The 15,963-nt window shown below is 38.7% G+C and overlaps 1 protein-coding gene across 1 annotated transcript; it reads right to left on the bottom strand.

Moving 5' to 3' along the window:
- On the bottom strand, window positions 1-15,777 carry LOC125270553 (protein mono-ADP-ribosyltransferase PARP4-like). The gene is given in 37 exon segments (XM_048194252.1): window positions 1-1,116; window positions 1,191-1,323; window positions 1,405-1,507; window positions 1,601-1,749; window positions 1,876-2,774; window positions 2,871-3,088; window positions 3,194-3,337; window positions 4,381-4,476; window positions 4,570-4,650; window positions 4,759-4,839; window positions 5,138-5,308; window positions 5,422-5,521; window positions 5,610-5,797; window positions 6,051-6,121; window positions 6,279-6,486; window positions 6,610-6,747; window positions 6,867-6,945; window positions 7,113-7,156; window positions 7,991-8,155; window positions 8,232-8,318; window positions 8,398-8,529; window positions 8,820-8,962; window positions 9,266-9,413; window positions 9,515-9,698; window positions 10,385-10,464; window positions 10,466-10,484; window positions 11,031-11,162; window positions 11,243-11,394; window positions 11,735-11,893; window positions 12,482-12,619; window positions 12,727-12,885; window positions 12,993-13,091; window positions 13,358-13,436; window positions 13,578-13,683; window positions 13,987-14,182; window positions 15,216-15,354; window positions 15,620-15,777. Coding segments are annotated over 36 exon segments (5,409 nt in total). The 5' UTR covers window positions 15,342-15,354; window positions 15,620-15,777; the 3' UTR covers window positions 1-914.
- Between the last annotated feature and the right edge of the window lie 186 nt (window positions 15,778-15,963).

Genomic DNA, 15,963 nt, shown 5'->3' on the forward strand with positions numbered 1-15,963 from the left:
TTCTACTTCACACCACAGTCCAAACCCAAGTGCGTGTTTATTTTTTACTGTCACTCACTATGTGGTTATACAATTATACTGTAACATGAAAAACACATACACTTCACATAAAATGATGCTTTAATAAACTGTTTTAAAACCACTAAAATAGACCAAACATAAAATTATCATCCTATTGACATATTTGGCTTTCAAGGTGGTCTTTATTTTTGAAAAATACACTTCCACCAAAAAGTATCTGGACTAAAAATGATTTAAACCAATCTTAATGTCTCAATCCCTTGATTGAGTGACTTCATACATCCACTAAAAATCACTTTGAGACCTGAATTTATTGGCAAATGGCATTTTTTTTACATTCTATCTAATGCAATTCAGACATTTTACGAGACAATTTTCCAAATATATTTTTGTTCATCCAAAAATCTGAAGCTCAGCCATTCTTGACATGCGAGAACAAACCTCATTGATTCTTGTGGAAGCTCAAACGTGCTGTCGTATCACGAAAGAATGAACTTCACATTTTTGACTTAAACTCAATGCTGTAAACATTGTTCACTGATTAATGTTTAGATGTGACTATGATTGATAAATGCCTAAATTAATCTAATCATCATTTACAGTGATTGTATCTCTTCAGAAGACTTATAAGTCCCTCAATTCATATGGATTTATTTTGCAATCTTTTTATGAACATTTTGAAATGTCAGAGTTTTGGGTAAAGAGACTTTCAATGGAGGGACAGAAATGTTTAATTAAAAATGTCTTCATTTGTGTTCCGAAGATGAACAAAAGTCTAAGGATTTGGAACTAAATGAGTTGAGTAAATGACAGAATTTTCATTTTTGGGTGAAAAAACTCTTTAAAATAACAAGCAGCAACTGTAAATGAAGAGGGAAGTGTGTGTCCAGTTTCTACATGACTGATACACCCACACGTCTCTCCAGAACAGCTTTGAGAGGGGAATATGGGTTTGGAGAATCACAGCCCAGCAACTGACGTGTAGATGATTCCCAATCCCGGCCGATCTCCAGCCGGCTGCACACACACGGATACTGTCTGTCTGTCCGACAGGCCCAGTCCACGGCCCTCTTCACTGCCTCCCAGTGCATCGGTCTGATTGGAGAAGAGCACAAAGTTACGGATGCAAAAATACAAGAGTGAATCACTATGAGGACGTGTGCTCGTACCTGGGCTCCTGGGACTCTTTCAGCCGGAAGAGAGACTCGAGCAACTGTCCCACTGCCAGCTTCTTCACCCGGATCAGCTGCAGCACCAGCAGAGTCGCCACCAGTCTCAGAATGTCCGCATGAGCCTTCACACCTGACAGACAAAACATGTGACTGATTAACTGATTCTGACTGTCTGAAAAATAAAGAAGGTTTGACTTCAAAAATCTTATACCAAAGGAACGGATGCCTTTCTCCTTAAGGAAGACATTGGCAAAAAAGTCTACGTCCAGGTTGAGGAAGCTGCTCAGCCTCTCAGTGCACTCCCAGTATCCATCCTACGTCCAAACACAACACATAAATTCATATTCCCTTGATTTACACATTTACATACTGTATATCATGTAGTTTATTAAATTATATGTAAAAACCTCATGTTGAAGCTCAAACAGCTCATTCCAGGCCACTGTGTCAGGTCTGCTTGTTTTATCTGCCCTGACTGACAGATTCAGGATGTCGTCAAGCTCTCTGTATTTTTCTGTTCTAGGAAAACCAATCTTAGGAATGCTATGTTGTTTATCTTCATGGAGACAAAGTATATAAAGACAAGACAATGATATAAAACTTAGACAATTTTTTCAAAGATTTTTTCCCTCCAAATCAACATTGATCACAGAGGAAACCTCATCAATGTGAGCCAACTTACATTGTACTGAATCTGCAGTGCCTAGTTGCTGTTGTGGTTTTTGTCCTTGTACTTGTTTTTGTGTTGCTTGGTGCACTGGTTGTGGTTGTTGTAGATCAATTGCTTCAGAATGTCCAGTGGATGAGGAACCAAAAAGGCCCAAAGGCTCATTTGTACTTTGGAGGAAACCATCACAGCCACTTGATGTACGGGGAGGGAGCTGTGCAAATATTACGCGAGAATGCAAGACCTCGGGGCCGGCAGCCCTGCTACTCCTTGAAAAAGTGTCCACCCTTCCAAAACCAGTAAGAGGAGGAGTAAGGCTGGAACTGTTTAGATTGTATGAGTACTGCTTAGATGCAAAACGAGGAGGAAGAGGACGACCTGCAAAGTCAGGAGTTGTAGTGGCATGCTCAATCTCTGAGAGACTGAAAAGGGCAGGAGTTTCACTTGTTGAAAAAGATGCGCCCACCCTAAAAAAAGCTAGAGGAGCAGAGTACGACACAGGTGCAAGATTAAAAGGCTGAGGAGGACCTCCAAAGAGACAAGTTGAGGTGTCAAGCTTGGGTGCTGCGGCAAGGCGATGGGGAGAACTTCCACTCCTACGGTGAAGGGGAAAAGATCTACTCGTGCTGCTAAAGGAATCAAGGCTGCATTCCATGGAAAGAGATTCCGCTGATGCAGAATTAAGATGAGGAGGAGGCACTGAGGCAGCAGGGGGAGGTGGAGGTGGAGGGGGAAGCCTGTCAGTCACGGAGTCAGATATGGACTCATATCTGGCATCACCAGAAAGAGATTGAGAAGAAATCCAGTTAGTGGGGGAGTGAGGTTCCATTGATCCATGAATTACATCAACATGATGAGGAAAGGGATCACCACATAAGGCACCTACAGGAGTCGTGTCTGTTTGGGATTCAAGGCTGTAATTTGAGGAGAAAGGTTCAAATGAGAAACAGGGAAATTCATGGTGAAAAGGCATTAAGGTGGCAACTTGGGTGGTAGAAGGAGGAAGAAACCTGTCACTCATGGTGGCACCACCAGAAGGAGGAGGAGGAGGAGAAGAAGGTTTCAATGTCTCAATAAGATCAAAATTCATATCAACTTCCAGTGATTGGAGACAGGCTTCTTCATAATTACAATCCACGGAATCATATTCATCATCATCTGCTTCTCTATAACAATCCAGCAGATCAGGAGACATGGAGCAGCTACTGGACGATTCCCCTGCATCTGTCTGAGAAAAAAAAAAGGTTGAGAATACTGAAGATCTGAGTACTGAATGATGTCAGATTGGATCACTACACTACGTGGCAACAGCTGTAATAGACTCTTTTGTTACGTATATGTGATCTTCTTCAGCAGCAATAATATGCGCAGCCTTGAGCTTCTCTTCAGTCCAGCCCATATATGGCAAAATATCCACATCCTCCTCTGATATGAGTTTAGGAATATCTGTCAATCCAGTGTCAAGCTCATTCTGGTCCTACAAAGAGCAAATGAGGACACAAAAGTCATTTTAGTTTATCTTTCATTTATCACACTTTAGCAGATGTTGATATATCAGACAAATATATGGTATATTTTCATTATCAATATTTGGAAGATTTTCATTATATAGCATCTGCAATAAATCTTGCTGGTGTGCATCTTGAGACAAAACAATGGCACTGATATATTTTCAGATAGGTCAGTACAAGTTGCTTTAAGTTAAAACAGCTCAAACATGCATGTTATTCTGAGCTTAAGCCTTGTTTCTGAAACCAGGGTTTAGTGTCCAAAGTAGGAAAATGCAATTCACAGTGTGCACAGATGGTTAACTTTTATTTTTTATAATTTTTTTAAAAACTAATAATTAAATTAGGCAGTTACAAGGAAAAGCTGCCTAAAACCATAATTTGAATAACTAAATGATTAGACATTAAAAGAATAAATGCTTGAGAAAATGTTATCTTAAAATTATCTTAGAATTTTAAATTTATTTTATTAAGTTTATGCATTAAGAAAAAGGTAATGCATGTAATGCTATTTATACACATTTGTTTGGTCACTATTTATTCTATAATGATTTGTTCTGTTTTACTATTGAAGCATCTTCACAAATAGGCATTTACTATGAAAGAAAGATGGGGCAGCATAGTTTGAGTTTTTTTTGTTTGTTTCTCTTGACTACGAAAGAAATTTTCAGTAAACAATTGAAACTTGAACAAAAACTTTGCCCGAAAGAACAATGAAATATTACTGATACACATTTAAGCCCAGTTTCACAGACAAGGCTTAGATTAAGCCCTGATTAGCCTTAGTTCAATTAGGACATTTAAGTAGCTTTTATACACTTTCCCTAGAAAAAAAAACATTACTGGTGTGCATATTGAGACAAAATATTTTAAGATAGGTCAGTGCTTTCAGTTAAAACAGCTCAAACATTCAGTTTAGTCTGGGACTAAAAATCGTAATTTTACAGATTTATAAATTATTTAAGTTGTTGAATTAATTTATTCATTTTTAATACATTATCAGTAATCATACCCTCTCTTCAATGGCGACAAAGCTTGTGAACTGGGACAAGATAGAGAACTCTTTACTGAGCTCAATGATGTAGGACTTCAGCTCTGCTTTCTTCCCCTGATAGAGAGACACAAGACAGCAAGTCGAGTTCTTCTGTGAGCAGATTTGCCAGTTCTAATAAAAACAGCAACATGCAGCCAAATATTGTACCTCATGTTCTGCCTCACTGTTGCCTAGAATGCCATCTTCATAATCTCTGATGATCGCTCTTGCTGTTAACTTGTGAAGGAACTACACACACACACACACACACACACACACACACACACACACCTCAAATGTCTGATGAACAACTGATGATGTTTCAGATTATATGAAGTATTGAAGATGCTCACTCACAGTTCCTTTCGTCTTTTGTAGTTCTGTGGTGGAAACCATTGTCTTGATCTCATTCCCACTCAAATCACCAAACAGTGTGGCCTAAAAGAGTGAATATTACACACTTAACAATAAATAAATAAATATACAAATAGCTGGGTATTACATATTTTGATCTTGATAAATCTCACTCTGAAATTGCTTCATAGGATGATGTTTTTAACCACTGTATTCAAGGAGATTCAATGAAAATTTTAATTTAAGATCTAAAATACAGCAGAAATTTCATTAAAAATAATCAAGGCATGTTTTCCACACCGCTTGTCACTAAATGACAATAAGAAATAATATTTAATCATTTTCATTTATATGCACCAATATAACAATACAGCAGGTCTACCTGAGTGCAGTGCGGCACAAAGCCGTATATGAGAGTGTGACAGTCACTGAAGAGGGCGTGAAGCTGTGAGGGGGCTTGAACAGGAGGGGGCGCTGTGGGATTAAACTGCTGCCACTTCACTGCCACTGATCTGCAGCCTGGAGACTCCATACGCTGAACCTGAGCGCGCACCTGAAATTACCAGCAAGTCTGTAAATATCAAGCCTCAGAGCGGCCCATTTTGAAAAGATAATGCTCCCTTTTTGTTAATAAAAATCAATAATCCAGTGAAGAGTGTGATTCACCTTCTCTGCCCAAGTGTGTTTCATCTTGGTGTCAAAAAATTCATACGTTCCTCCACTGGCTTGAGCCAAAGCTCTGAGCATATGACGATTAGCTGTCAAGCTAGAGAAACACAAACACAATCAAACTGTAGGTTCAGAAATTAATTAGAGTGAAAAATAGATTTGTGTTGAACTCTTCAAAGGCAGACCTGAGTCCGCAGGTGAAGAGGCGCGTGTGGCAGGAGTTTTCTCGGACCAGCTGTAGGGTCAGAGGCTGATTCTGAACATGTCCATCAGAGAGCAGCAGGATGTTCCTCACGCCCCGACAGGGAGGCAGCAGGCTCAGGATACGGAGAGGACGCCACAGCTCAGTGCCGCCACCAGCACCACTACAGGACTGAAGACACCAGACATGCAATGAACTTTAGTGATCAGCTTTAGTGATTAATCAAGGGGTCAAGGTTCAGCTGGTTAGTGTGGTACAGTTAGACCCTGATGGCAGATGCTGAAACTACAACACTATGGTGGCAAAACATCTCAATCCAATTTATGTCCATGAGCAACAACTGAAAAGTTCAAATGAAGGGAAGATGATGCATTATGGGAAAAACAAAGAAACACTCATCTTTAGGTATTTTAATATTACTCACCATAATAAACTTTCTGGCTGGTTCAGATGCTTCATCTAAAGGCACTGGTGCAGGAAAAGCTTCCTTGTAATCTGTAAAAACACACATTTTAAGAATAACATGTCAATGTGTGAATGAACTGTTCTTCATCCATAATGCTTCACTACAAATCTCAAGAATAATAGGGAAATGAAAGTATCAACATGATGATCACTAGAAGAGCAGCAGATTGTCTCAGTGAGCACTAACCAGTGCTGAAAGAGATGATGTTGATCTTCAGTGAGCGGTCCAGAGATTTGAGGACTTGAAGGGCAATCCTGCGGGCGTTCAGCATGGCGTCTCCCTGCATGGACTTGGAGGAGTCCAGTAGGATGACCACATCGCTCACACTGGACGGACCTCCAGAGCTGGACACCCCGCTTGACTTAAAGTCTGGATAAAACACCAGCATGCAGGCCTGCAGGGATCAGAGAGTGTCAGAGAAGGACCTATCTGTGTGGATTTCAGGTCAGGGTGTGTGAAGGAAAGAGAGACATTTTTGTCTGCTGTATGAATCAGATGTGACTGATCATTTCATTACCTGACTATCTTTATCCGGATGGTTCTCGACCCACATCCTGGGCATGTGGATATTAGAAAGACTGAAGGACACCTGTAACCCTTCAGATCCAAGAGTCTGTCCCGGTAACGTGCTGATCACTGCCTTACAGTCTGTCATCTGAACAGGAAAAACACTGATACTGTTAATAATACCGTAAATAACCAAATATGTTTTATTTTCTTCAGACAATATAACAAGTATTTAGTAAGACAATCCACAAATATGAGTAAAATAACCTTGGTTTTGATGCGGTGAGAAGAGCTCAAGTTGATGATCTCGTAAGGCATTTCAATGGACATAGACAAAGAAAACTCGCTGAAGAAAGAGAAAGAATGAAAGAGAGCGTGATATTATGAAGACAACATGGTTTGCTAAATTAAATAATTGACTTTTATATTGTAACTCATCAGCAGATGCATTTTGATTTTTAGTGAATCTTCAGTGAATTTCTCTGTGAATTCTCCAGCGTTTGAGACTCTCACCCTTCTGACTGAAGCTCCGTCACACCGATCTTTTCAACAGTTGCCTGAAACACAACACAACTTCTTTCTTTAATGGACTAAATGTAAGTTAATACACTAAATTATAGGAATGCACCAATATGTACATTTGGTCAATAACCAATATATCAGCCGATAAATCTAAATCTTAATAAAAGTGTTTGAGAGCCTGATTACAAAAACAAAAGCCTCACTAAAAAAAGTCACATCCGAAGCACTTCAACATAAATCAAACATATACAGTGGAAAACTGCTTTTGACTCTAATGAACAAAGAAACTGCAAGGAAATATCTAGATTTACCAAATGTAGCCTAGTTTGAACTAATTAAAGATTTCTTAACTTTTAAAATGATTTTTTTTTTTTTTCATTCCTATGGCCAACTTTCTTTTCTAAAAAAATCTATTGCCTGACCAAAAATATCATTACACATAAATAATGCAAAGTAGTCACTGGACAACAGTACTTTCATAAAGAATTAAAATACATGTGCCAGGGATAAATAAATAAAATATTAAGTTTACTCAGATCCAGCATGACTGCTTGTATATTTAAGAACAGGTAGCACAACTAGAAATGGTATGGGATTGTATGACCATTTGGCTGCTTCGTCTGTGAAGACACCAATCAAAACCATGATGGTGAGCAGTGTGCATCTGTGTGGCTCAACAGGAAGAAATAATCCATAATTTATCAGCTGTAATATATTGTCTTAATTTTCTTATTGGCTCGATTACAATGACATTAAAAATAAGCATTTATCGGCCGGTTCATATATAGTGGACAATATGATATATTGTGCATCCCTAGTAACTCAAACAGTAGTTTAAATACAGTGACGGAAGACCAGCCGTGTCGTACCTGAGTCGTCTGATTAAGGGCGGCGCTCTGTTGCCATGGTGCCACGCTGCCAGCCAATGAGAAGACTATAGAGCCTGATCTCACCACCAGCTCAGTGATGAACGTCACTTTGATCAAAACTGTGGCTCCGGGAGGAAGGTTCCCCACGCTGATAGTAAATACATCCTGCCTCACATAAACACATGACCTTAAAGAAGCCTTCTGATACAATATCAGAAAGAAACAGTAGTAAGTAACTCACCGGTGCATCCTGGTCCATCAGGTAGGCTCCATGGCCTTTTTCTATGGCTTGCTTGTACTCTTTACGAGCCTGTTCTTTTTCCTTTACCTACAGGACAAAGAAAGACATTGAAAACTGATGAGAAAGCAGTTATGAAGAGCAGAGGCTGCATCTGAATGACCTGCACCTTTCCAATGACGTGTTTTCCATTGATAAAGGCTTCAAATCCACACACTGCTGCCGTCTCCTCCAGCGGAAAGACGTACTTTGCTTCAATGGGAACAGCACTCTTGTTTGTGTAGGTCTGAAATATGATGACCTGGTGACAGAGCAGAAAAAGATTTGGTTATGGTTGAAGTTTGAAATTGTCATCATAATTTCATCATTCTTTCTGGCTTTTATTTTTATGTTCTTTTGAAGTTTTTGATCACCTCGTCAAGTATTTGGTCCCTTTTGCCCACAATTTCACTTTTTATATTTCATAACATTGTTTAACAAGTGAAACTTGGAGTGAGAGAAAACAGTGATGCTTTGACTGAAAAACTCTCCCACTGCACTCCCTGCTTTATATCGCTCATACTCGCAGTAACGTCAACTGTAGAATCACACCTGACACAGTAGGTCCATCAGCTTGCACCTCACATTGACAGCCTGAAGAGGAAGTTTCTGACCACTGCTGTCCAACAAACCTGCAGTCATCTCCTCCAGAGGGTTCTCAGTGGACTCCAAACCCTCACTGTCATCACTGGACACTAAAGAAACACATCAAACAAAATTCAATGATGAACTTCACGAATCCAAATCATAGCATTCAACTTTAGAGAGTATCAGACGAATTCCTGAGGAAAGATTTTCCCCTCCACCATGTCAGTGTGACTCAAACTTTGGTCACTGTTGTGCTATTTTGGATCGCTGCCCATAAGGAAATGGGCTCCACCATCATGTAGTTTGATTTTTTTAAATTTTAATGGATTTGACAGCCCTTGCTATCATCTACAGATTCCTCCACATATAAAAGCTCTCTCTACATGTCCTGTTCACTGAACGTTACTCACAGACGTCAGACGTGTCAGCGAGCTGTGTGAGCTCCACAAAGGTGTTGATATGAGGCTGAAACTCTTTTAGCTCGTCCCTCTCCAGAGTGTACTGAACCACATACTTCAGTCTGATCTGCTCTGTGTTATAGACGACAAACTCATCATCCTGTCAAATACAAACCCACAGACACAAACACAAAGCTCACATTAGATCACAAAAACATGAGCAGAATATTTAAGTACATAGAAAATGACTAAGAAAAGCACCTCAAATTCAGAGAGTCTGTTGGGGGTGCGGCGGACTCCATGTACGCTGTGGTAGCCGTCAGGGGCGCAGGTCAAAGTGGCGTCTTTCTTCAGCAGGTCTTTGCAGCGACCCAACGCCACTTCACACACCAACAGCAGCCGAGAGCCGTCAGTTACACTGGGCTTGGAGTATTTCACACTGGTCCTTCAACACAGAGAAAAAAACTTACTGACTGACTCAAATCTTCAGTTGTCATGAAAATGGAGTCAAAGTGTTTATAAATCTGTTATATTAAAGGATGGTAATGCACACTCTAAAAAATGCTGGGTTAAAAACAACCCAAGTTGGGTTGAAAATGGACAAACCCGGCAATTGGGTTGTTTTAACCCAGCGGTAGGGTTAAATGTTTGCCCAACCTGCTGGGTAGTTTTATTTAACTCAACTATTGTTTAAAAATTACTGTATTGCTTAATTAAAATTAACCCAAAGTATGTTGGAAATGAACATTTATTAATGTTCAATGAATAATTATTAAACAATAAACATTTATTAAATTGCTTATTAATAAATTTATATTAATAAACTATTAAACTATTCAATTTATATTAATAAAATATTAAAGCTTATTAATAAACATTCACCTTTTGTCTATTATTGTTGCCTCTAATTGCATCTGGTTTTTAATTTCCCAACTATTTTGGGTTCATTTTAAGCTAGCCATATAGCAATTTTTAAACAATAGTTGGTTTAAATAAAACTACCCAGCAGGTTGGGCAAACATTTAACCCAACCGCTGGGTTAAAACAACCCAATCGCTGGGTTTGTCCATTTTCAACCCAACTTGGGTTGTTTTTAACCCAGCACTTTTTAGAGTGCAGAAGACCACTGACTTTAGAGAGTTACTGAAGTAGATTCCTCCTCCAAGATTCCCGATATCCGTCCTCTCAATTCCATGCTGTTCGACTCCAACCTCTGGGCAGCAGCAGACCTCTACATAGGATATTTCATCAGAAATGTATATTTAATTAATTACAGGATAAGATGAATAATCGATCAAATGAATGACAATGAATCACATTAACACTTGCTGAGAAAATCTCAAAAATGATATTACATGATTATTGCAGAAGGGTAAATCATTGAGTAGACATTACAAAAATTACTTCTGTCGATTTATAGTCAGATATTAGAGGGGGGGGTTTTTTCAAAGTTTTTCAGGGTAGGCCTACATGATGATTTTAGTTTTGCTCATTTCCTCTATTTTTAGATTTAGATTACTTTTGCTATCAATTAAAATATAAAATATAATCGTATTCCATTTAATGGAAATCTCAACAATGATGTCCATTTTTGTACATTATAATGTTAGGGATTCCTAAATTCACTTAATATCAGCCGTAACAAGAAACATGATTCAATCACACTCACTGAGTCTGTCTTCTCTTACTCCACCACAGTATATGGTCTGTCATAGACATAGGTTTGTGTGGTTTTGTCACTGTATGTAAATATATTTTTTAAAGAATATGCTCTTACCGTGACAGTATTCCAACAAAACTACTGGGACTAGTGGAGTGAAGGAGGGGCTTAATGTTGCCTAAATCCTCCCAAAACATCTGAAGCTCCACCCCTCTTCTTACCCGCAGAATCTGCTGAATCTGAACAGGCCTGTAGTGGACACAACATTAACACTATCATAATATATTCATGTTTGAACTTCAGACCTCAATCATCACCGTCAACTTTACCTGTCCTGAAGCAGTTGAGAGACAACATGAAACTCAGGGTTTTGTGGCGGAACAACCTCAATGCTGCACCTCAGAGCTCGATACTTTCCCAGAGACGAGGGCGAGGGGCTTCCCAGAGTGGCTTCACTCACATTCAGAATGTCTCTGATCAGCTGAGGATGACAGAAGAGTTAAAAGTTAAAGTCTGCACTGTGGAGTTAAAAATCCAAGTGGAAGAATGTACAAAAATACCCAAATGTGAAGGAATCTCATTCAGTATTTGTTTGACTATCTTTAATTTATGTTGATTTATATTACATAATCATTGTATTAAAGTAATGATCTATCTATATAAATGAGAAACATTTTTGAGAATAATGAGTATTACAAAACAAAAACAAAAATATGAGGTAAAATGAGCTTCATTATCATGAAAACAATAACAAAACTTAGATAAAATCTTAATAGTCATAAAGTAGTAATAACTGTATACTATAATTGCATAGGTGTTACCTGACAAAGGTCTAGTTTCTGAGACACAAGCTTGTGTTTGGAAGGAGGGTCGATCATTTTGAGGGGTAGAAGAGTGTTGACCTCCTCTAGCAGGGCCTTGACTTCATCCTCTTTCTGAGTCTTTTGTGCCTGCAGTAACAATCCCTCCACCCTGCTCACCTGCAACAGTACAGAGTCATTAAACGAGACTGTCCTCCAAAAAAAAAAACAACCCTATAGGTCGTTTTTCAAGCACCTTATTACAACCTGTATTTACGTTTTAAAGTCATGCGTATGACTGTTGTTACCAATTAAAATGTGTGTTCATTTAAATGCAATGTGTGGAGTTTTTACACCATTTCTCTTATTTCCATTTAGCAAAACTCATTTTTTTATTAACAACTACATCCACCCCATCCCTAAACCTACCCTTAGTGATTTATAGTGCATACTCTTTATGAGCACGTGTTCCCTGGGATCGAGCCCACGATCGCATGATCACATGATTGCATATTGTTATTGCAATGCTCTGCCAACTGAGCTACACGAAACCCGAAATATGACACAGATAAAAGGGAACAATGCATTAAAATGAAAATGTCCTGTTGTCGAGAGGGGCGCAACTTTAGTAAACGCTCCTATGGGTCGTATTTCAGGGAAGTGACAAACGACCTATATGGTCGTATTGGTTGGAGAACATGTTGCACTAAACACACAATATTCCTGTGAGCTTCATGACTAGATGTGTGTGTTTAAACTCATTCTCACATCATTAAGGCTGATACTGGAGACGGGGACTGTCAGGATGTTACTAAGGGAACCGAGAGCTTCGGTCCAAACCAGCTCCACAAAGACGCCAACTTCCTGTGATAATGTGCTGCAGTTCAGCTTCTCCTCCAACAGAAGCTGCCAATTAAAAGAGTGAACACTAGTTACAAACCCATTGGACATGTTATATATGCATATACTGTACAGTATCAAATTCATTTAAGATGTTTATCTGTTTATCTAACCTGCTGCAGGCTGTAGGACACCAAGCGCTCAACCTCAGGAGGAAGTGTGTGAGTCTTTGTGAATCCTTGTGTCTCCATCTCCTTCATCAACAGCAGATACGCTTCCACAGCATCCTCAGACGTCACACAGTACACAATCTTGTCCTGCACCACTGCGCTCTGTATTGAGTGTCAAGGCTGTCAAGGTTTCATTACTTCTCTCATAATAAATGAGTCCTATGATAACAACATCTAAACAGTTTGAATGGTGTTTGAGTTGATCAAACCTCAGTTTCACTCAAGATTGAACACAACACACGATACTGCTGGTCTGCTCGTCCTCTGGCACTCTGCAGCTCCAAAACAGACAAAGTCTTGGGTTTGACCTGCAAAACAGACATGAAAACACTTTCAAACTCAGGCTGTGATGGAGGCTACAAGAATCACTTTAAAGGTCAGTAATGATTTTTCATTATTTTGTACTATTCATTTGTTTGATTTCAGTAATTTATGGAAGTTCAGAATGAGTTGTTTTTGCAGGTTAGTGTGAATAAATTGTGTATTCTGAGTTCTGAAATGCACATTGTGTTTTACATAGTACATTAATTTTTAAAATTCAAAGATTAATGCTAATTGAGTTTTTCTCACTCACCCTCTCAAAAACTGAATACTTGGCCACTTGAAAATGTGAAGGAAATTCAGGCAGGTCACGGTCGCCTTCTTTGTAAACTCTGCGTTGGGTAAATGAAAGGATGTAGTCACGTAAACTAGCACATCGAAACTGGTAGAAACTGATGTGAAAAAGTAGAATAATTAATAAATTGCTCAATAACACTCAGAAGCAGTGACAGTGACAAAAAACAAAAGCGCACCTGAACCTGCCGAGATGAGGCCCATCCTTCTCAAGAGTCTCAATCTCAGTCTTTGGGAGTTCAGACTGACCTTTGAGCTTCTCTTTTTTAAGTATCTGGGTCGACACTTTATGGTGGAAAACAACACTATGTCAACAGTGCCACAAAAAATGCATGCTTTTTTTCATTTAATACTCTTATAACATAAATGTAATGTCAAATACATTTTACAACAAAAATGTACTGCAAAACAAGAGCACAAGCGTACTGAACAAAACACACCCAGTGTTAGCAAATACAACTAATCTGGCTGTGACACTCCCATCCATTGTGTGCCTCCCCCTCCATTCACATCTCATGTGACTTGACACAAACATCTGTTCAATACTGAACTGATTGATTTAAATTAGGTGGTTTAGGAATCTCCGACCTGGATGAGAGATGAATTCAGAAGTGGAATAAGCCGGCTGTGGGGCCAAATTATGCTCCGTCAAAGGCAGGAGATGCCCTTCATCCAGACAGCTCCACACATACTGGATCCCAACCACTGGGATCTGGAGCTTCTGGATACTGCGCTGCCGGTTACTGCTCAGGTCATTCACACTGCTGGTGACTACAAAAGAGCACTGGAGAAGATAAAAGCAGGTCAGAAGATACACTGCAGCTCTTTACTGACTTTAGTAGGACTATTGCACACTTTGGTGTCACTTTTATTTATTTTAAGCATTATAAATCATGAAGCACAATTCACATGTTACTGTAGTGAGAAATAACATAAAATTACCCTTAGTTAAAGGGTTAGTTCACCCAAAAATGAAAATTCTGTAATTTATTACTCACCCTCATGCCGTTCCACACCCGTAAGACCTTCGTTCATCTTCGGAACACAAATTAAGATATTTTAGTTCAAATCTGATGGCTCAGTGATGCCTCCATAGCCAGGAATGACATTTCCTCTCTCAAGATCCATAAAGGTACTAAAAACGTATTTAAATTAGTTCATGTGAGTACAGTGGTTCAATACAAATATTATAAAGCGACAAGAATATTTTTGGTGCACCAAAAAAAACTAAATAACTACTTATTTAGTGATGGCCGTTTTCAAAACACTGCCTCAGGAAACATCGGAGCGTAATGAATCAGCGTGTCGAATCAGCTGTTAGAAGCGCCAAAGTCACGTGATTTCAGCAGTTTGGCTGTTTGACCCGCGATCCGAATCATGATTCGATACGCTGATTCATTGTGCTCCGAAGCTTCCTGAAGCAGTGTTTTGAAATCGGCCATCACTAAATAAGTTGTTTTTTTTGGCGCACCAAAATTCTTGTCGCTTTATAATATTAATATCGAACCACTGTACTCACATGAACTGATTTAAATATGTTTTAGTACATTAATGGATCTTGAGGAAATGTAGTTCCTTCTTGTTAACGAAGGTCTTACGGGTGTGGAACGACATAAGGGTAAGTTATAAATGACAGAATTTTCATTTTTGGGTGAACTAACCCTTTAATTTTAAACAAATCAAATGTTTGTACACTGTGTCAGCGTCATATGAAACCCAACTACTGCTGAAACAATCATTTGTGTAACTGCTCTTAGTTTTGATTAAAAGACAATCATGTAGTAGTTATTGAGAAAATAGTGATGCGCACTACGAACCTCTCTGTTGATGACATAAGAGATGTTTCCTCCATTATCCAGAAGAGCTAATTTCAGCTTCTTCTTCTCTTTATAAGGCACATTCTTCACATCTACCACCACAGTACAGTTTTCAAACACTGTCATGATGCCACCGTGTCTGAAACATGCCGAGAAAAGCGACAGTAAGTAACCTACTGTTAATATAAATATTAATAACATGATGAACACCATACAACTGCATGTTTCTATTCATTAAACAAAGCAAGCCTAATGCATAATACTTATATTGGTATATACAAGTTAAATGATCTTTCTCTTGATAAAAAGTATTTAAACAGTCGACAATTGTCCAAATCCCGCTGCAGTTTCTCTCTTGATAGTGTTGTCATGTCATGTCATTAGCAGACTGAAGAACATCTTACCGTGAGTCCAGAGACGCGTTTAGATTTTAGGAAAATGCCACTAACGAAGACGTAAATCTGTTGTGCAAAGTTCAGTAAAAAAAAGTGCTTCCTGACGTTCCTGACTCATAAATACAGTAAAGACACACCCCCGTTCCTCCCTGAGATAAAAACAAAACATTAAACGGGCGCCATCCAATGGTTGAAACGGGAAAAATACTATCTTAATTTGATCTAAAATACTACATTTAAAAATGTACCGCTATAAATTAACATTAGATATCCTTCACATTTAAGATAAGCCTTTGTTTACAGTATATATATATATATATATATATATATATATATATATATATATATATATA

Source organism: Megalobrama amblycephala, linkage group LG6, assembly GCF_018812025.1.
Source record: "Megalobrama amblycephala isolate DHTTF-2021 linkage group LG6, ASM1881202v1, whole genome shotgun sequence".
Taxonomy (NCBI): domain Eukaryota; kingdom Metazoa; phylum Chordata; class Actinopteri; order Cypriniformes; family Xenocyprididae; genus Megalobrama; species Megalobrama amblycephala.